Source organism: Pieris rapae, chromosome 15 (genome assembly GCF_905147795.1).
Source record: "Pieris rapae chromosome 15, ilPieRapa1.1, whole genome shotgun sequence".
NCBI lineage: Eukaryota > Metazoa > Arthropoda > Insecta > Lepidoptera > Pieridae > Pieris > Pieris rapae.
In genome coordinates, this window is record NC_059523.1 from 9,593,646 (window position 1) to 9,614,962 (window position 21,317).

General features: G+C 35.1%; 2 protein-coding genes across 2 annotated transcripts in view; both read right to left on the reverse strand.

Moving 5' to 3' along the window:
* Positions 1-1,527: 1,527 nt before the first annotated feature.
* LOC111001705 (cytochrome P450 6B6) lies at positions 1,528-3,889 on the reverse strand. Its single transcript, XM_022271699.2, has 3 exons — positions 2,752-3,889; positions 2,393-2,646; positions 1,528-1,875 (listed from the first exon to the last, which is right to left on the reverse strand). The coding sequence occupies exons 1-3, from the start codon at positions 3,864-3,866 to the stop codon at positions 1,700-1,702; spliced, it is 1,545 nt and encodes a 514-aa protein (XP_022127391.2). The 5' UTR covers positions 3,867-3,889; the 3' UTR covers positions 1,528-1,699.
* A 2,404-nt stretch (positions 3,890-6,293) lies between these two features.
* Positions 6,294-21,317, reverse strand: part of LOC111001709 — a 33,302-nt gene continuing 18,278 nt past the window's right edge. The window contains exons 2-10 of the mRNA XM_045631301.1: positions 20,504-20,573; positions 15,391-15,535; positions 14,563-14,704; positions 11,255-11,427; positions 10,776-10,854; positions 10,140-10,282; positions 9,604-9,760; positions 8,729-8,860; positions 6,294-8,337 (exon numbers count right to left, since the gene is read on the reverse strand). Coding sequence (XP_045487257.1) covers positions 8,140-8,337; positions 8,729-8,860; positions 9,604-9,760; positions 10,140-10,282; positions 10,776-10,854; positions 11,255-11,427; positions 14,563-14,704; positions 15,391-15,535; positions 20,504-20,573 — 1,239 coding nt within the window. The 3' untranslated portion in view covers positions 6,294-8,139. The remainder of the gene's footprint in view (positions 8,338-8,728; positions 8,861-9,603; positions 9,761-10,139; positions 10,283-10,775; positions 10,855-11,254; positions 11,428-14,562; positions 14,705-15,390; positions 15,536-20,503; positions 20,574-21,317) is intronic.

Genomic DNA, 21,317 nt, shown 5'->3' on the forward strand with positions numbered 1-21,317 from the left:
CTTCATGGGTGGCGGTATCACTTAACATCAGGTGAGCCTCCTGCCGGTTTCCCCACTGTTCTATAAAAAAATACTAAATAAGTATTTTAAATACTATATTTAACGTCATTTCCTGCTTAAGATGCCTATCTTTCCACGGCGATAGCAGCTGCAAATATTTTATCAACTTAAGCATTGCATGATGGACTTATGATATGGTTTCAATTGATGAAATAAAAATTGATTTAATACTAATTACAAGACGTGATAACGAAAGTGAAACATAATCGCTTCAAAGTCTACATATTATCTTCTGTTCTTATTGGGTTATTTATTATCTCATTAATAATAATGGCCAGCTTTTGTAGGCTGATTGAGGGCCAACATGTCTTTCAATTCAAGAATGCAAAGGCTATGGGCTCCCTAAAATTCATGTAATTGCATTTCACCTTTCTCGCTGATAATCAGAATTGTCATTGGAGCATGTTCCGACCTTAAACACGTGTCCTATTGCCGTCCCTGTTTCAACATCCATTGCTATTCGGACAATAGCATTGAATGCACTGGCCGTGCTCACAACAAACCTCTGGAGTGTCTGGAGTCGAAAACTGCTATGCGTGACTCTTGGTCTGAGTTCTATTTAACCCCAAGAAGACACAAGTTTGAGAGTTTTCCGCTTTAAAAACACCTTTAGTCGCTACTCCTCTCACCGAAGATACACTTCTAAAAGCCTCGGCTTGTATCGGAATTCGGAATACTGGCTATATATGTATTATGTATATATAATATGTTCAAATATCGTATGACACTTGGTTTGCGGTTATTTGGAAGGGAAGGCTAAATTAACCTTTAAGAAGATCAAAATCAAAATACGTTTATTCAGTTTAGATGCAACATAGCGCATGCATGCAAAATTCGCGAAAGAGCAAGACCATCTGTTCGCAAAAATATCAGGAGGCCTTATTTAAAGTTTTACCCTTCCTCTTCAAATACAAAATACAAATTAAATAGCTGGAGCAAATTTGCTGGCAGCATCTTCTTCAGCGTTTAGAGGACTCGGGTGCTGCAGCTGACTTTGATCATCGCAGAATACGAAATTCCACCGTAGCTTTTGCTGCGTACCACCACGATCTAGCTGCCCACAGAAGTATTTCCGAACCAATTCGTCTTAGAGTCCTTCAAGAACGAGCTTCCTGCCCGTTTGCCTCCTATTACATAAAACAATATTATAAATAGACCGTGATTCAAAAAGGAATGGGGACGGACTTCAGAGAGTTCTGACAACGTATCTATGGGCGGCTGCGGCGGTATCATTTAACACCAGGTAAGGTTACAGTTGATACATAAAAAAAGGCAATTTCGATTCAAATGAACTATGGATTTGCGTTCTTGTATTTTCTATATTTGTGTCTCTATAAATAGGTTTTAATAAGTATATCGAAAGAGTAAAACTGCTATTTTTAATCAGCCGGTGTGTTTTTTATCAAACGTAATTAACACTTTCAAGGCCCAATTGCTAAATTACGATAGTATAAATTAAAATTCATGTTAAATTCAAACATATCATTTTTAAATTTTATACAAAAAACAAACACGTCAGTATCAACTTTTAACAATAGTTTATATATAGTAAATATATAACTGTAATAAATAACAAAAAATCTATTAACATTTTAATTAAAATATAAGAAATAAATTATTTTTAAGCGATAATATATTCTTATTGTTTCTTCCTCCTCTGTAACGCCAACGGTAAACCACCCAGCACGTTCTGTATGATGGTGGAACTTGGGTCGATTGGTGGATAACGTTTGGTACTCTTAGATGGCGCCACTGAGAAAACATGAAGTACAGCAGCTACACCAGCCAAAGCCTGCATGATTCCAAGGCGTTCACCTGAAAAAGTCACATTATAAAAACGTCTAATATTCAAATTCAGCTTAAATGATTCTAATTTTTTATTTCGAGGTAAACTGTTTTTGACTACTTGTACAGAGAAATGAGCTGAGAAAGATGAGGTAAAATTAAAAAGACCTGAGGCATATATGTATATTATTTATATATAGTAAGTTCTTTTGTAGTGTATTATAGGATAAATTATTTTATTAATATTATTTACAGTGAATTTGAGATAAAATCGGTACAATTCTACGAAATTTTATAGAATTAGCCATACACTATTGTAGTACTTACATAATAATATATTAGATACATATACAACAAATATAAAAAATATAAAATATATCAGAGGCTCTACAAACTTTTTAGTTCTGGGCCTCAGATTGTTTCATAATTATTTGACAATCTAATAGGCAAGTAAGTGATCAGCCTCCTGTGCCTAACGCCGTCGACTTTTCGGGTCTAAGGCACAATTCCTCACGTTGTTTTACTTGACCGTTCAAGTCGTACTTACCTATACATGCTCTCGGTCCATCCCCAAAGGGTAAGTACACGTTCTTATTCATCTTATGTATATTATCAGGGTGGAATCTCATAGGCTTAAAGGTCTGAGGATCATCGAAATATCTTTCGTCAGCGTACAAAGCCTGTGTTGATATAACTACGCCGGTTCTATCGTCCAACGTTAAGTCTGTTCCGGGTAAAGTGTATTTTCCAACAGTTTTGCGGACCAGAAATCCGGGAGAAGCAAAGACGCGGTTGCTTTCTCTGTAAATAAAGAAAAACTTATCCATTTATTCCTCATAATATCTCTTTTGTATATATCTGTTTTTTTGTCTCAATAGAAATTAATTACTGAAATGTTATACTTACTTGAATGCCATTTCCAGATATTTCATGTCCTTGACGGCATCATAGGAAAGTTTTCCATCATATTTGGCTAACACCTCATCGATTTCCTTTTGAACTAGCTTCTGTTCTTCGGGATGGTAAGCCAGCTGGTGTAGAAGAAAACTACTTGAAGATGACGATGTTTCAAATCCAGCAGCAAAGAATACGAATACCTGTGCGGCTATCAACTCGTCGTTCAATTCGAGTTCTACAATTTTAGGCGACCCATCTGGATTCACCTTTTCTATAGATTCACCCACCATCTTTCCTTTTTGTTTCAATTCCAACATCATGTCGATAAAATCATTTCTCCCCGATGGTTTGTAATCACGCTGGCTCATAATTTGTGTCACCAATGATAAGTTTTTTCGTTCAACTTCAGGAGCGAAGAAATGTATATATTTGAAAAGTTCCACATTAGATAACGTGCGTTTCAACAAATTAACTAAAATATCGCGTTTAGTTACTGTGAAAATACGTCTTCCTAACTGACGAAAATCATTTGTATCATCTTCTAACGTTTTTGAGTCAATACCAAATCCACATGCACCAATAAAATCGGTTGTGTATCTCGCCATAAGATTTCTAACATCAACTTCTTCTCCTGAATCCGCAACTTGCTCTGCTATCGTTATGAGCTTTTCAGTTCTCTCAACAATTAAAGGAAACATTGCTTTTAGCTTAGCACTAGAGAAAGCTGTGGTCATCCTTTGTCGCAGGAGTTTCCAGGCGTCTCCATCTACCGTAAATAGATTCTTCATTAGAGGTTCAATGTCTTCCTTGTGAGGGCTTATTCCTCTTCGGTAGAAATGTTTGAAGTCAGTGACAAGAATGGCTTTAATTAAATCGGGGTCTCTAACCAGCAGTGCTGGTCTGTTCGCCTCGAAGTAGCCCACATATTTTTCGTTAGGAAATCTGTTGTGAAGCTCAGCAAATCTTTCTGATAAGCTGTGTTTCTTGATGATGTGGGTTAGGTTGCTTCCAAAGAAGATAATGGGTTCGTCGTATTTAACTCCTCTCTTCTTCCAATAGTCGAAATTTTTCGTCCCAACATAGTAAAGGAGGATCAGAACAAGTGCTACCACGAGTAACCACATTTCGAAAGTGATCAATTTAGGTTAAATACAATCGATATGATATCTTAGTGATTTTTTATTCTGATTAGTTATCAATTTGATTTTACGGATTTATTTGCTCACATTATAACATCTGAGCGTTTTCAAAACTTTGAAAAAAATAGTTTTTAAAAATTAAAAATTACACTAATTAAGCACTTTAAATGCTGAATTTTAAATAAGTTGCACGTTAATATACAACTGTAGTTATCACTATCGTACAGGTTTTTGACAAGTACATTAAATTGTATTTAAATTAAAATTATCAGCATAGCTGGTTGCACTATTTAAAACATATTGAGAATACTTAAGTAAAGAATAGAGTATAGAACATTTCACTCATAAAAAAACGTTGTATATAGTTGTGTATATTACAACAGTAGTAACTTTTTGATTCCAAGTTTGATTCTAGACTTAAGAAAGCGTGTTTTTAAAGTGTTTTTTCTCTACGTTTCCGTCTGCTGAAGTAATGGATCTTTACCCATTAAATCGTATTAATAAGCCCATGTTTAATGTGAATTCGATATATATTTAGTTAAAGCGCAGTTTTCTATTATAAATATATATATATATATATGTATTTACTTATACATGTTAGTGGCAAGCGGGCACATCGATCCGGCGCGCGAAGTCCGTCGTTCACGATTGAGTCTAGTCCGTTCTGGAATTGCCTTAATTTTTAACAATATAACTTCAATTATCTATCATATTAATATCATTATAACAGTTTACACTAGACTAAACAAAGTATTGACTATAACGTGACATAATACTCATATTATACCTATATTCATACAGTTAGGTCGCGGTATATTATGTTTCAATAACTTTTTAACGAATATTCGCGTGTCGATATGAAATATATGAGATACGAAATCCGGCAACTTCCTATCCTCTATCACCTATTTGATCAGCCTTCTGTACATGACAATCGTGTGTTGAGTCTAAGCCTGTGTGTGGTTAATAACCTGACAACAAACTTACTAGAATATGCAGCAAGCACACAATGTCCCCTACAAAAATTGCCTATTAAATATCATAAGTAATATCCCACTTCAATAATCTTCGCAACTAAAAACAAATACACTTAAGAAATCAAACAATTACGTGCATAGATTTATCAAAACTTGCAAACACATCCTCTAAAAACCTAGGCTGTTCACTAACTTGGAATAATATGCCTGATTGAAATAAAAGGATCATCTTACAGTTATCGAAACATTTGTGGATTAAAGTATACGTGCTTGAAAGTCTAATTAGTTCACAATACTTGAATATTATCCAACTTCAAAGGGAGACGAACGCAGTAATGAGTCTGCTACCTCGGAGGGACAAAATGGTAACATATTCGTAATAACAATAATTATGAGGCATTGTAATGATGACAGGAGCAAGGATTTTTGATAAATCTATGTTGATAATATACATAATCTATAATTATAATTAATTAAATTTATTACAAACTGTTTTTATCTTACGATAAAAATTGATAGTTTTAATTTTGTCTGTATCTTATAATCTATGTTTTATTTTAATTTATTTAAAACTAGCGACCCGCCCCGGCTTCGAGCGGGTGCAATGCTAATACTAAATACACTACAGAAAATCTGTGAACGTTGTATATAAAAATTTGGGTTGTCCATAAGACATAGACATATACGATCACGGACTTTTCTGTAGACCTTTTCAATGTGTACAATACTTAGTGCATTTTGATAAAACTCGTAGGGTTCAGCCTGCGTTTGCAATGTAAGCGGAAAAAATTTAATTATTTACGGCATCACATTAGAAACCTCAAAAATAACAGTACTTCTCCACTATTTAATGGATGTTATTATACATATAAAACTTCCTCTTGAATCACTCTATCTATTAAAGAAAACCGAATCCGTTGCGTAGTTTCAAAGATTTAAGCATACAAAGGGACATAGGGACAGAGAAAGCGACTTTGTTTTATAATATGTAGTGATTTTCTCACACGTTCTTCGTCTTTGTTATTATTTATATAATCGTAGAAAATAATGTTTGGTCGCTGAACACTTATAATTGATTAATAATGATTCTGGCATTCATTTTTTATTTAGTATAAAACTCGAAAGAAAAGATGCGCCCTAGAAACATCAATGACCCATATCTACTGCATTTTGACCTATGGGAGTCATCAGTAGTATGTCAGTGGCGCTACAACCTTTTGAGGTCAGGGCTTCAGATTTCTGTTTCATGATCATTTATAAATCTTATAGGCAAGTAAGTGATCAGCCTCCTGTGCCTGAGACACGCCGTTGACTTTTTGAAAGAAAGTCCATTGGTGCACTACGGAGGACCGAAACTTCTACCTTCTTCTACCTGGGGTCGAGAGTCGCATGCTCAAGCCAACTCTGTACTTTAGGGGTTGTAAACAAACACAAATATTCTTAGTCAGTTTATTTGTTAAAAATTCGTAATACATAGCGATACAGTTCCAGAACCCCATTGTAATATACACAATCAATGGAGTGTATGAAACTTATATCGAAAATTCGTTGCATAAAACTATTATATACATTTGTAAACATTACAGTAAATTCAAAGACGATACTTCAATAATTTAAAACTCGATATATGTGACATCAGTATTATTTTATTTACTGCCACTGCGTTGCTTATTAATAAAGTAGACTTTAATTACTATTCAATAATAATTTGAAGACCAACTGACTGTTGTGTTGTGGTCTCTGGCCAGGGCCACTTACTGCCACAAAACACAGACATTACACGCTTAAAATGTTTCTATTTTCTTTCCATAACTTTTTGTAATTTTTTTTTGTTTATTATTTTGTGTTTCTGTGTATGTGTTGAAAAATGTTTACAAATGTACCTATCTTAAAGCAAAAGCGGTATTAAATATAGCACCGATATTGGACGGATTAAGTATGGCAATACATATAATAATGGCGAACCAACAAAATAGTAAAAAAAACAAGGCGGGAAATATATTGTTTCACCACAGAGTATGTTGAACTTTATGTCAAATACTAAATTAATTTACGTAAAACGCCATAAGTTCATTTGAATTCAAGGTATAAATTTTATTGTATTTTCGAAAAAGATTTCTTTAGTAAAAATCCTTGGACATTGTAAAAGTGAAACATGAACTTTATTTTTCAATAATTCCCATCACCAGAATTAAGCCTTTGTTTTGGTGTATAACAATATGATTAGCTTAAAATATTTTATTAAGTAGAGTAACATTAATTATAGGTCACTGTTGCTGATTAAATTATCTGTAAAAGATATGTAATGTTTAATAGATACGTAATGCCCGATTAGTTTATTCTTTTACTTTCCCATTGGTATACTTATTTTTTAGCATTTTTTTGTAGTTCGGTTATTTAAACACATTTTCTGCTGTTCTTTAATAAAGTTACTCTATATAATAAAAGCACAAACTTAAAAAGACATCACAAAAACTGCTTCATTAGTAAATGATCATTTTAATATAATTACGTAATGCAAGGTCACCATCTATTGGACTTAATCTATACTTAACGGACGGAAAATTATCACAAATTATCCATATAAATATTAAGGTTCTCGTACACATGATATTTTAATTCATCTAAAATTATTATGTAATTGAAAGTTATAGTCAACTTGGTAGATTTTACGATATTTTTTTAAATAATTGGAAATATATAATTGCTTTTTAGTATTATGTTTTTACACAAGATAATTAACTATTCCTGATGAATTAAAATGGAAATAGATGAATATTAAAATACCATGTGTAATACTTAAATTTAACTTAAACTATGACTGTTTCGTTGTGAATGAACACAACAATTACACAGAAATGGCCCATGGCACTGAGTGCAATGTTTTTCGTTGTTTAACACTAACTAACCAATAAATATTGTCAGCTTGACATTGGCAGCTAAACAAAATGGACGGATATGTGTATAAAACTTTAGTGGTCTTTTAAAGTTCTTTTAGAATAATAGAAGTAATAGCAAAGACATTTGAAATGGCGCGAAGTTCTACAGAGACGATAATCAGTTTACTGACGATGTCAGTTTTTGACAGATCGATAGCGTTTGACATTTGACACGTCCCAAATACTGCACAAGTTTTCCATAGAAAAATATCGTAACGTTTATTCAGATTCAGTGTAAGAATTGAACGAGCAGCTTATGACGAAATCCCTTTTGACAGGAGGCGAAGTGTAACCGCAGCCATTTCTTGAGTCTTATTAATTCTATGGCTCATTATTACAGATTTAACTTGTATGCGAATAGCCAGTGTTGGTGTACGGGCCACTGTACAGTGAACTGCCAGTTCTAGAATAAGTTTTAGGGTTCCTTCGTCGTGCTAGAATAAAGGCTATAGCTGCTATTACGCAAATCATTAAAATCACACCGGCTATGCATATTCCAATGGCAAAGTTGCGTTGGGAAATGCAGATTTCGTCTTCTTTCTGTAAAAAAAAATATTTTTTCAGTCAACCCCAGCAACGAAGAGCTTATAGAAAATGCTAAGTATTTTTAAAAGGCGTAATATTTTCGAAACGTATGAATAGTTGATAAAAATATCTTGAGAACCCATTGTGAAGATCATTCATTCATTCTGATCAAAAAAGATCAGATATATGTACTTTAAAGACGGCAGCGCACTATCTAACTGGCGGTGCAATGTGCCCATGGGTGGCGGGAAGCACATAAAAATATCTGATTAATTCATTAATATGATACCTATCAATATATTTCTAGTTTCTTACGTCCAGTAGTTTTGTGCCGTCAAATAATTTTGACATTTGACAGAGTCAAATGGAATATTATGGCGGTTTGAATGTGGGAGTCTAAACCAACCTTCTCGCTAACAACGTCATCGTTGTCCAGCGAATCTGCTTCGTTGACGTAAAGTCCGGAAAAAACTTCGACTGTTGCGGGCGATCCTTCCTCCGTGTCACGGCGCACGCGCTTCTTGTGCGAACAAGGCTCCTAAGTGAATACAACGTGAAACATATAATAAACAGTATATTGTTTATTCTTATAGGGATAGTGTGGGGAAATCCAAGTGTTCTTTAAGAACTCGGGTTCTTTGTGATAGATCTTCGTTAAAAACATTGCACCTACTGAATGCTGCACTATCGACATCTTTATATGTTTGCAGAGTTATTTCGCAGTTAGCGTTGCCTGTCCCGTATTTCCCGAGAAGTCCCGTATTTTAGGCTTAGTATAAAATATCCCGGCGGGTATCTGTGTCCCGTATTCGAGCCGTTTTCGGTTTTTTTTATTATCACGAACGAAACACTTAACGTTTTTAGTAAGACTAGCTCAAACTATTTCCAGATAATAAACATATTCCAAATAAGTGATGAGAGAAATAAATGTACCCATCATTTCATAAAAAGTTATAAGCTTATAATTATATTAGTTTTTATAAATATGTTAAAACCAATAAAAATTGTTTGATCCTTAAAAATGTCGGTATTTTATATATTACATTGTCTCGGGTAAACATTTAAATTCCCGTATTTTTTTGCGGCCTTATAGGCTGACAAAAAATTTGCTAACCCCAATCACAGTAGCGGTATTAACTATGTATTTTTTCGACATTAACGTATTAGGTGGTGTAAAGTTAGTGTAAGTATTTAAATAAATAAATATTTACGACACGATCCTTAAGAAAATTATTGTACAGAACGAATTATTAATTGGTTCAAAAAAACTATGAAACTTACGCAATCCGTGGGATGATTGAGATCGCACAGTTTGACTTCGCACGTGTAGTAGACGCTGGCCGTGTAAGGGAACTTGTGAGCTGGGAACGAAACCTTCGCCTCTTGCTTCTCGACGCTGTACTGGAAGAGGCCCATTATTTCGCCGTCTAGTGGGCAGCTAAAAATTATTTCTCATTAAGACTTCCTGCATAAATATGCAGACCACAAAATTTAATAAACTAGCAGTCGTATCAAGACGATCCATTTCTTCATTAGGTAAATTTGATGTAAAGAACAACCCATAAAAATCGATAAAGTAGTTTTGAGATATATTTATCCAGATGCTGTAATGGAGTCGTGTTTATAACAGTGTACTAAAAAGCCATGCAAAAAATTCAGTCTAGGCCTGAGATTTCTGATCAATCTAATAACTGGGTGATCAACCTCCTGTACCTGAACCGGACGCTCTTAGCCCATGCGCTTAACGTGCCCCCAGCCAACGTAGTGGACGGAATTTGGAAGAAAACCTTAAAACTAATTAACTATAATATTCATACCCATCATCAGCGATCAAGCTCTGTTCAGCCCATCCCAGTCCATCCCGCACTGAGCACTCGGAGACGAGAAGGCCGTACTTCCTCTGTTTTTCTAGTGACACGACTAACGTGAGCGTGTCACCGATGCGAACGTTTGACGCCACCTGAAATGTTAAAAAAATTAGGCGTTTCTGGACAAAAAACCCAGTTGCACTACGATGTTTCTGGTCTGGGCTTCGGCTGTCTTTTATTTGTTTTTGTAATGGGCAAGTTGGTGATCAGCCTTCAGTACTTGATGCACACACTAAGGCACGGCGGTTTTCTAATGATGTTTTCCTTTTAGTGACTGTTCAATATCAATATAAACAAAGCTTCATAGATGAAAACGAATTGTGTCTAAAAGGGTTCCTTTGTCTCTTTGTCAAATAATGTGTATGCTGTGATGAAAGAAACGGACGCTTTTTAATAATAAGGGGTCTGTTTCCAGTTTTTGGTAATATACAAAAAATTTAAATGAACGTTGTAAACTCTTATTTAAATATGTTATGTATACATAAAAATGTTAAAAACTTGGTCTAAGATTTCGTTTCGAGTTAGAATACAAATATAAATTTTAATGACTTAATAAAGATATATGGATTATAAAATATTAAATACCTGTTTTTCTTCGGGGTCACCTTTAAAGATTTTCATAGTTACAGAGGGCAATAAACCGGATTCCTCATCGTACTCATCTCTGAAATAAACAAAAAAAAAAATAAAACAACAATATTTCACAATAATTTGTATTGAGTCAAGATTTATTTATTATTGAAGATCATAACAGGCAATTTTTTCTGACCTCAACTATTAAAAATATTTGCTGCAAAACCAAATAATATTTAGATTGGTACTCGGACAACGTAGTTATCAACCTATATTATATACTTATTTAATAACATTGATATAAATACTTATTTTACCCCGTATCGGGTGGCGAAATTATTTTGAGGAAATATTTGTTGGTTATTCCGACTTACACATCTTCAACTTAAATACTGGGCTTATCAGGCTAATTAGAAATAAGCATAGTCAAGGGTCCACCTTCAGTAGTAGCATACCAATTATGTTAATTAATTCTATAATTACCCACTTACCGTACATCAGTCCTGGAAGTGAGTCTGTCGGCGTGTGGTCTGTGCAAATGGAAGAGAGTGAGGTCTCGCCTACGGTAGCGACACCTGACGTGGTAGCCCCGCCCTTGGCCAGTCACAAGGCGCAAATGAGGCTGCACTATTATATTGTTGTAGTATTCTACTGTTCCGTCCTCCTGGAAATTTGAAGAACAAGGAATAAGTGAATCTCAATGAGTACAGCATTAAAGATTTTGTCAGTTCTTTACGCATTCTGAACCAAGCATAGTTATTCATAGAATCATCCAAGTTAGCCAAAAAACGCAATCAATGTTGATGGTGAAATCAAATCAGCCATAGACTCCATACAGATGATTTAGGCAGAGTTTTTGTACAAAAATGCTTAAATTTTCATACAATTTACAATTGCACGAATTGTGAAAAATTATAACGTGCGTATTTGCGGGGTGTGCGGAGAGAAATTATCCAACCGTTTTTTTAACAGAGTTCGAAGAGGGTGAACTAATTATACTTTCTGGAAGCCTCAGCACACAGCCACTACTTTGCTATGATTACACTACAATGTAATAAAGATTTACTCCTCAAATATGTGTTCTGACTGTAAAGCTACTCAATACCTTTACCTGCATTACATTATAGTGGCCAGTGAGGATTTTATGTTTCAATGAGAATACATTTTAATTGCCTACTTCCTAAATCAGTAAGTTCTCTGACCATTTTAGAGGCTCTTCCTTGCTTTTTTTACTGTCGTTACTTCCATGCCTCGAATTTACTTAGTAGAAACATGTTCTCAATTGAGGCAACAATTTAATACCATTTAACCCAAAGACATAAGAAACATATGCCAAAAGTGCATTATAGAAGACATAGTAATACTCCATTAGGGTCAATTTCGGGTCCTAACAATGAGGGGAGATGACGTCACGTCCGGTTCCAAGTATTTGGTCGGAAATGGCGGGCTGATGTGAATTTATAATGTAGATATTGATCTTTAAGTGAATGTTATAGATTGGAGTGGAGATTGTAAAAATATAATTAATATTTAATAGGAAAAGTTATTATATTTTCACCAACACGTTGAAAGATTGGTTTACATTTTCGTAAAGGGCTATAAAAATCAAAATACAGACGAAAAAATTATACTTTTTAATAAAACTAAAAACATTTTATAATATATACTGTCCTTAATAAACTAAGATTTAGTTACCCCAACAAGTTGAGATATTTGGGTTCCCAGTTACCCCATACTCCCAATAAAACTACATTACAGAAAAATTTACGAGTCAAGAGACCTTTAGTATAACCTTGCTTCACAACGGAGGCGGGCCCAATGGTCACAATAAATAACCAGTTTGGGCTTTCAATGTGATTAAATAACACTTTTTAGAATGGTGAACTCGACTTTCGCATTTTAAATGTTAATGCTGAAATATGAAGGATTAAAGAGGATTTCTGTTCGTTTTTGGAATAGATTCAAAGATTCTTTACTTAAGCTTTCAAACAGCAATAATTGGCCTATCGCTGAATCGACAGAGTGGAGGAGGACCCGCTGCAGCAATTGATGGGTGGCACAGGCGTTGAAAGATTCTCATTTTCGAAGCCAAGACACTTTTTGGGTCGCTGAGCAAGCTTTCGCGTCGCAAGCAAGAGTGTGTGAGAGAGTAACAAACACTGTACTGTATGTAGTATGTAGAAAAGCTAAACACATATTAGTTTTCCTAGGATTTTTTTGGGTTTTAATGTAACAAGTGCAGTATCCTTCCTAGAACGCGGTATTTACTTTATAACGCGGAGATCTCTCAATCATGTGTAGTGTGAAATTTGTAATGATTTGTAAAGTCCATACTTAGTTTTACCTCACATTACACCTGTTTCAATTATGTTATAAATTTAAACTAAAAAACATTTAATAAATTCGTGTTTTCAGTTCTCGAATAATAACATCGCTATTTCATGTACCGTGGTCTGAATATAAATTTCAAGCGTTTAGGTAATTACTAATTAATGAGTAATAACCTTTAATTTGGTCGTATTGAGACTAATTAATCTTTAGTCCGCAAATCAGTATCTTTATATATGTAAAAGCTGTTATTTACCCACATATTACTTACCTATTAAACCATTGCATTGAAATTCCTATAACGAAAGCCAAATCGAAGGTCTATTTGTTTGAGCAAAATCAGGCCGAGATCGTTATACGTTGAACATTTTGATAAATATTTCCTGCATGTATTGTTACCACTGCTTTGTTTTGTGATAGCTTGCTTAAAAGGTTTTTATTTAATAAAACGCGAAGATTTATGGCAACAAACATTCAAGGTTATTTACTTAGGATCCACCTTCTCAAAGATACAAAAAGGTGTTACGTAAATATTTAAGAAATGACAATACATAAACAAATATTCCATAAAGAAGTATACTTTTTCTTTTTCCTTACCAATATTCCCATATGTATTGGTAAAGATGATGAAAAAACATGTTAAATTCGAGAATTTTTAAAGACAGATTTTCAACTCTAAAAATGTAAGACATTTTATTTCCAGAATGTGTGTTTAAAATCGATACAATTACAGACAATATAGATTGAGATAAAATTTGTCAGCAACGTCAAGGGACATTGCGCAAACGCACAAGGAAACGTGTGACATGAATAAATAATGTTCGTCTGTCAGCCAAGGAAATCAGCGGTCCTAATGAACCAATATAAGTAACGGTACCTTTCTGAGGTTCTTTTTTATTCTGGGATTTTATTAACTATTTTCAAGTAGGTTTTTGTATAAAATCCTTGACCGTTCTAATTGACACGTGAATATATTCAACAGTAATTGTATAATACAAGTGATTTCCAATATATATGATACCAATGGCTAAACCTTGTTATGTCTGGGATTTCTGTTTATGCTTCATGATAATTTCTAATAGGCAAGTAGGTGATCATACTTCTTTGACACACGCCGTCGACTTCTTAATGTAATCCGGTTTCCTAACAATATTTTCCTTCACCACGCGAGCGAGTGTTAAATGCGCACATAGACAGAAAGTCCATTGGTGTACAGCCGAAGATCGAACCTATGACCCCAGGATTGAGATTCGCTCGCTATTTTCTGACTATTACCATTATTAAAATAAATATGTAAATAGTTACCGATAACCCCAGAGCTGGTGATTCCCTCGATTAACGGATTAATTAAAGGTACCACAGGGAACCAAACTTTTTTTTTAAATATTTATCCAGCTTTATTTTTCATTTATCATCTGTCAAGGTAAGATATGTTCCGGGTCGACAGAACTGAATTGTTTTATCCACTCACATGATCAGTAGACATTGTGTTACAGCCCTTCAGTGGAAGCGTGTACTGGAGATCACCTCGGGCGGAAACGAACTCTCGGAGACATGTCGAGTTGCTGCCCAGCCCAGCTGGGTAGACTATGCCGTTGAATGAGTCGTAGACACTGGAAATCGTATTATTGTTGAACCAACGATTGGCAATTGTTTTTCGTTTATAGAATATGGGGCAAACGGGAATTAGACTCATCTGGTGTTAAGGACCTATCCGGTCGCCAAACTCCAAAACATTGCTTCTTTCTATTTTTTAATATGTATTACATTTTATGACAAAATTTTATATAGATATATAGATTTAGAAAATTACACGATATATTTTATCACAAGCCATATAGTAATGCATTTCAGAAATAAAAATACAAAATGTAAAACATTATATTAATGTATAATATAATGTTTAACTAATTGTTATTACTCAACACTACCAAACCAAAGACACAGCAATTCGTGCTGGGATATGGCCTTAAGTGAGGCCTTAACTGGGGCCTATGGACACTCACTGCCAGCGGGATCGCGAGTGTATTGCCGGCCTTTTAGTAATTGGTACGATCTTTTGAAGGACCCATAGCACTATAAAATACTTATCTTTTATAGGCGAATCAAAACATTACCTACATTACCAACTTCCGCTATTATTTTCCGCCAGCAATTACTTTGCTTTTTTTACAAGGGTTGCATTTTGTACCAAATCACTTTGAAAATATTCAATGAAGGGGACATGAACCTGCACTACTATATACTAAATAGACAATACTGCAATACTTAATAGACATTAAAATAATACACATATTACCTGTTAGCATGACTAGTGGAGAGCGATATAGTGACGTGCATGTTGTCCCTTTCGCACGCGACAGCGAGGGTGTCAAGTGGTGCCAGCGCTTCCGGCCACTCCGAGTCGGATTCGGTGACTGTAGCCACCGCGGTATTTGGTAAATCTGAAAATTGGTAACCTGTATGATTATAAGTTTCTGTTTAACTAAATTCACTACTACTACGACTATATTTTAGAGGTAAAGGTGTTTAATTTATTGTTAAGGCAAATTTGAGCGTGCTTGTTTTTCAGAGACAATTTAATAGATGATTATACATACATTAAATGGACAAAAATCAGTGCTACAATTTCTTAGGCCTCAGATTTTTGTATCTGTTTTATGAAGGTTTTGTCAATCAAATAGTTAGGTAGGTGATCAGTCTCCTGTGCCTGAAACACGCCGTCGACTTTTTTAAGTCAATCCGGTTTCCTTACGATGTTCCTTCATCGTTCAAGCGAATGTTAAATGTGACATACAAAGAAATTCCATTGGTGCACAGCCGGGATTGAACCAACGACCTAGGTTGGCCTAGTGGCTAAACAAAACGTAAACAAATATAAGACGCAATGACGCTACCAGGGAGGACAGCTGCCTTGATCATATGCTCTTAAAGTTGGATAAAACTAAAAACTCTGCATTAGTCGCAATTCTGAATACATCCATAACTGATCACTTAACGGTACTATTGACCATATCCCACGCATACCAAGCTACATCCAATAAAAAAACTATTACTATTACTAACTTTGAAAAAGCATATCAATACCTAGAGAGTGCAGATATATCTTTCTTCAACACATACGTTGACCCAAATACTCTTGCTGACAGGATAATAGATGTGATAAAAACAGCTCTCCTTCTTAACACTAAAACCAAATCAGTTACCAGCTCCAAGCGTACTTTAAAACCCTGGATATCTACAGGGGCCCTGAGATGTATCAGGCTTAGAAATAGAATGCAGTTGCAAGCCAGAAAGGATCCATTTAATATTATAATAAGAGTAACCTATAAGCGCTTTCGTACGTTTTGCTCTAACCTGATTAAGAAATTAAAAAGAGATTATCATAAAAAACTAATTGCATGTTCTATAAAAAATCCGAAAAAGCTCTGGCAAAATATCAATAGTATAACTCATTTTAAAAAACCGAAATCATCTAATGTACGTCTTCTTCAAATCACACCACATCCTCCAGATTCCTTAAACCGTGTCAATAATTTTTTTGTCACAATTGGTAAAACACTAGCAGAAGACATAATGACTTCGACTGGGTTTCGTCCTAGTTCAGTTATGATTTCTAATTCTGGCTCACAGAACTCCTCTTTTGTATTGTTGGAGACTGATCCAGTGGAAGTGGACTGCATACTCATGGCTCTTGATTCGGGAAGTGCATCCGGATGGGACGATATACCTATAGGCTTCCTTAAATTGTCTAGGGACGTCGTAGTTCCTCTTATATGTCAACTGGCCAATTTATGTTTCGAATCGGGAATATTTCCGAAAGCATTGAAGCGTTCCATCATTACGCCCGTGCACAAGGGGGGGGACACGGGTGATGTCAACACTTACAGACCCATATCTGTCTTATCTGCTATTTCTAAAATTATAGAAAAACTATTAAATAAAAGACTTATCAGCTACTTGAACAAATATAATATACTTTCTGACTCGCAATATGGATTTAGACAAGGACGCTCGACACAGGACGCTATTACAGCACTGACAACTGAGATTGTAGGTAGGGTAGACGAAGGATATAAATGCTTGACAGTATTCCTGGATTTAAAGAAAGCTTTTGACACCGTTTCGATCCCCATCCTTGTGCAGAGACTTGAGGCGATGGGTATAAGAGGCACAGCTCTGTGTCTTTTTGACAGCTATCTTCGAGATCGGACTCAACAAGTTAAAATAGGAAACCTTTACAGTGAAGAAGAAAATGTTTTATTTGGTGTGCCGCAGGGGAGTGTGCTTGGCCCAACGCTGTTCCTGGTGTACATTAACGAACTATGTAACCTGCTGGGCAGCGGAGGGAAAATATTCTCCTATGCGGACGATACAGCTATTGTCTTCCATGGAGAAACTTGGGAATCCGTACGCCAGAATGCTGAACGAGGTCTTGCCGTTATATTTGACTGGCTAAAGGCTAATTTGCTGACCCTAAATATTCCAAAAACCAACTTCATTTGTTTTTCTCCAAGTCGGAGATCTAAACCGGGTGCTACTTTTGGGCTTGGGATACATGAGTGTGCGGACCACTATACACAGAAGTGCAACTGTCAAATTATTCAGAAAGTTACCTCTACAAGATACTTGGGCATCATTATTGATGAATGTCTATCATGGCACTCACACATTTCTACTATTATATCACGAGTCAGGAAATTGATATGGATTTTCAAGACGCTACGCCATGTGATGTCTCCTGTGATACTGAGTAATGTTTACGTTGCATTAGCTCAATCAGTAATTACGTATTGCATACCAGTATGGGGTGGTGCCACAAAAACTAAACTTCTTGAGCTGGAAAGAGCGCAGCGGTCTCTAATAAAAGTGATGTATTTTAAACCATATCGATATCCGACAGTTAACTTGTACAGATCAAGTGGATTGTTATCGGTTAGGCAATTATATCTTTTAAATGTCACCTTATATCTGCATAAATGTGTTCCTTTTAATTCTGCTAGCCAGGATAGAAGACGGAGTGGTAATGTGGCCCGCTCCGTAATGGTCCATTCAAATTTTGCCAGCCGTCAGTACGTGAGTCAGTCTGCATATATTTACAACCAATTGAACTCTAAACTCCGACTTCATCATAGAGTTTTGTATGATTGTAAAAAGGTTGTAGCAGGGTGGCTGAGAACTCTAACATACGAGGAAACTGAGCACATTTTGGTGCGAATTCGCTAGTTTGAGACGGGCCGTATTATGAACTTGACAGCGTGCACACTCGCTCACACACAGCACACACATGCACACATACACACACACATTCACACATTCATAGATTAAGTTAATTTAGATTTAGATTTAGTTAAAGTTTGTTTAGTTAAGGGAAGTAGCGAGCCAACCCCAACACAAGTGTCTCTTGACTACTTACGGGGGTTGTCTCATACTCATTTAATTGATGTTAAAAATTTGAGAAACAATAAAAAATTTTATTATTATTATTATTATTATAATGAAGCACGGAGATGGCCAATGACTCTACCAGAGAGAGAAGATATAGAAAACATTATGCAGATGTTAGAGTCAGGGCTAACAGCGATACTCCAAGTAGAAAAAAATCACCTCAGGATGTAACCCAGGCCCGAAGCTAACAGAAAACCTGAGTTAACGACTGATTCAGGAAAGCATAGTAGGTAGCTGAAAATAGAATGAATGAATGATAATGAATGATATTAATAAATAATCCATAGGCTGACCTAAATTATGCGTTTATTAATAATGCGTTATACCACGATTTTGTATTTTAAACGCTACGTAATAGTCGTTAAGATAGTGTCCTTATCTTCCCGATTAAAATAATTAAATAATTCTTGAGTCGATGGTATACGAAACTATTAATTACGGGTCTAGTATATACAAGTTAGTTTTAAAAAGTATTTTAAAACCCTGCAGTGGTACCGCATTCTTAATTAGAATCTGCTTTAAATTTATTAGTATACAACATCCATATAAAAGTTGAATGCACTAATATAATTACCGGCAAGCGCCCTACAGGATCGGTCAACGGTACAACCAGTATGCTGCGTATGCGCATAAAACGATTTCAAGTCGTGATAAACAAAAATACAAGGCGGGAATATGAAATAGCCATGTCTGGATTTGGGAAAGATCACGTTGATTTTGTAAGCGATTTATGAATTAATAGCGACTACATATTTTACATATTTAATATATTTTAATAATACTGTACTTGTTACCCACTTATCTAAAAAAACGTTTCTTTTAACCGACTTTGAAAAACTGAAAGAGGAGGTTATAAATTCAACGTGTAAATTTTATATATTGTGTAAGAAGCTTAAAGTGCCCGTGGACCGATCTGGAGAAAGACGCGACCATTACTATTATTTGTAGCGATAGAAAGACTTCCTAAAATAAACCCTGTTAAAACTACATTATAGTTTACATTTAATTCTCCTAGTCCATACAAACCAATTTAATAATAAATATTTTTATTTTATACTATTTAGCGCACAAGTCTGAAAATGATTTTTTTGCAGCAAATATTCAGTCAATAAATAGAGTGAAGTACGTTTTATGTCTTAGACACTTCCAAGACAAGCGCTTTCTGTACAGTGACACTCGCTGTCACTTTACAAAATAAATAAAAAATAATTTTTTTTATTGTTTCTCAAATTTTTTACATAATTAAATGAGTATGAGACAACCCCAAACAGCAGAACAAAAGCTTCACAAAGTTCTTTAGTTACATAAATTAAACTCCTGTCCGTTTGCCCTCTGTTCTATAAAAAAAAACTCAAATGTCTTAATTGGCAATAAGCACTATACACACTGTGAGATACTTCATACGCCCAGCCATACTTTATGCGTTTAGATAATCGTAAGCGATTTAAACAATTACTGCGATTCCGCTCCGCGTATCTTAAACCGAGCCCGATAAATTCTTGGCGCCTCGGGTTCATCGGCCTCGCGTCCAGCTATTGGAATATCACAATGAGGGCTTTTTGTGTCTATTTGTGTATAATAGACCATTTTGTCTAGAAGAAACAGGTTGAGTCTGTTCGAGACGACATTCAAAGTAGGTAACATAGACTCTGTAGACAATGTATTTAACAGTTTTGGTTTAAACAATCATGTCTAGACACTTAAAGAAAAATATTCTTTTGGAATCTTACATAGGGCGGAAGATTTTCGAGGCGGCATTTGGGAACCGATTTTTTTGCTACTACATAGAAATCAAAAAGATTTTTGGATGCCGGTTTCTTGATATTTTACATACAGAAACATTGAGCTTATCCAAATTATACAGGTTCATTATTGACCATTTGCTTTTGGTTTTATGACGTTTGAAAGATGACGTATGAGTTGACAGTTATCTGTCCACAGATTGATTAATAATATGAAATTACCTGCACTCTGTGGTAATTGTTTGGACCGCGCGGTCGCGAACAATGCCGCTACCACCACAAGGGACCACATCTGAAACAATAAAATGTATGTTTATCATTAAAAAACCGTTATGTCTTCGCTTCAGAATTTCATTAGGTTATATTTAAATGGCATTATTTTTATACACAGTCTTAATTGTTAGACTGTAGACACTATACGGGCGTTTACTATGACCTTGGTAAAAGGCCGTGTTAAATATATCTTTACATATCACTTAATTCTATTTACATATTTATCAACAATTAACTTTAATTTGTAAGGGCTATGGTTTAGATTGCAGTATCAGTCAACAAATTAATGTATACACTATTAAAAATGTAATTATTTTATAATAATTAAGTATTTTTACTCTGTGTCAATATACTTCCTAGAATTTCAAGTTGGTAACATGACATCGAATGGCCACATGACATCATCGTCGAGGCAGAAGACGAAATACCTCCCGTATCACCTCCATGTTCGTCGTTCCACAGCTGAGCGATTTTTATGGCGTTTTGTGCGACGCACCACCAGTATGTGTGACCAAACTAGCCACTGAAGAACTTCTGAACTAATTCGAGTTAGAGTACTCCATGCTATCACTTAACATAGATATAGACATTAAATGTATAACTAACAAAACACACGAACAGATTTATACAGAATAACAATAATCAAAGGTAAAAAAAGAATTAAAAAACATTTTTTTTTAAAGAACAAGGTATATATTAGTATGTAATGCGTGTGTGTTGTGGTAATCAGGTAAGTCCCCTGCCCACTCCTGCCAAATTGAGG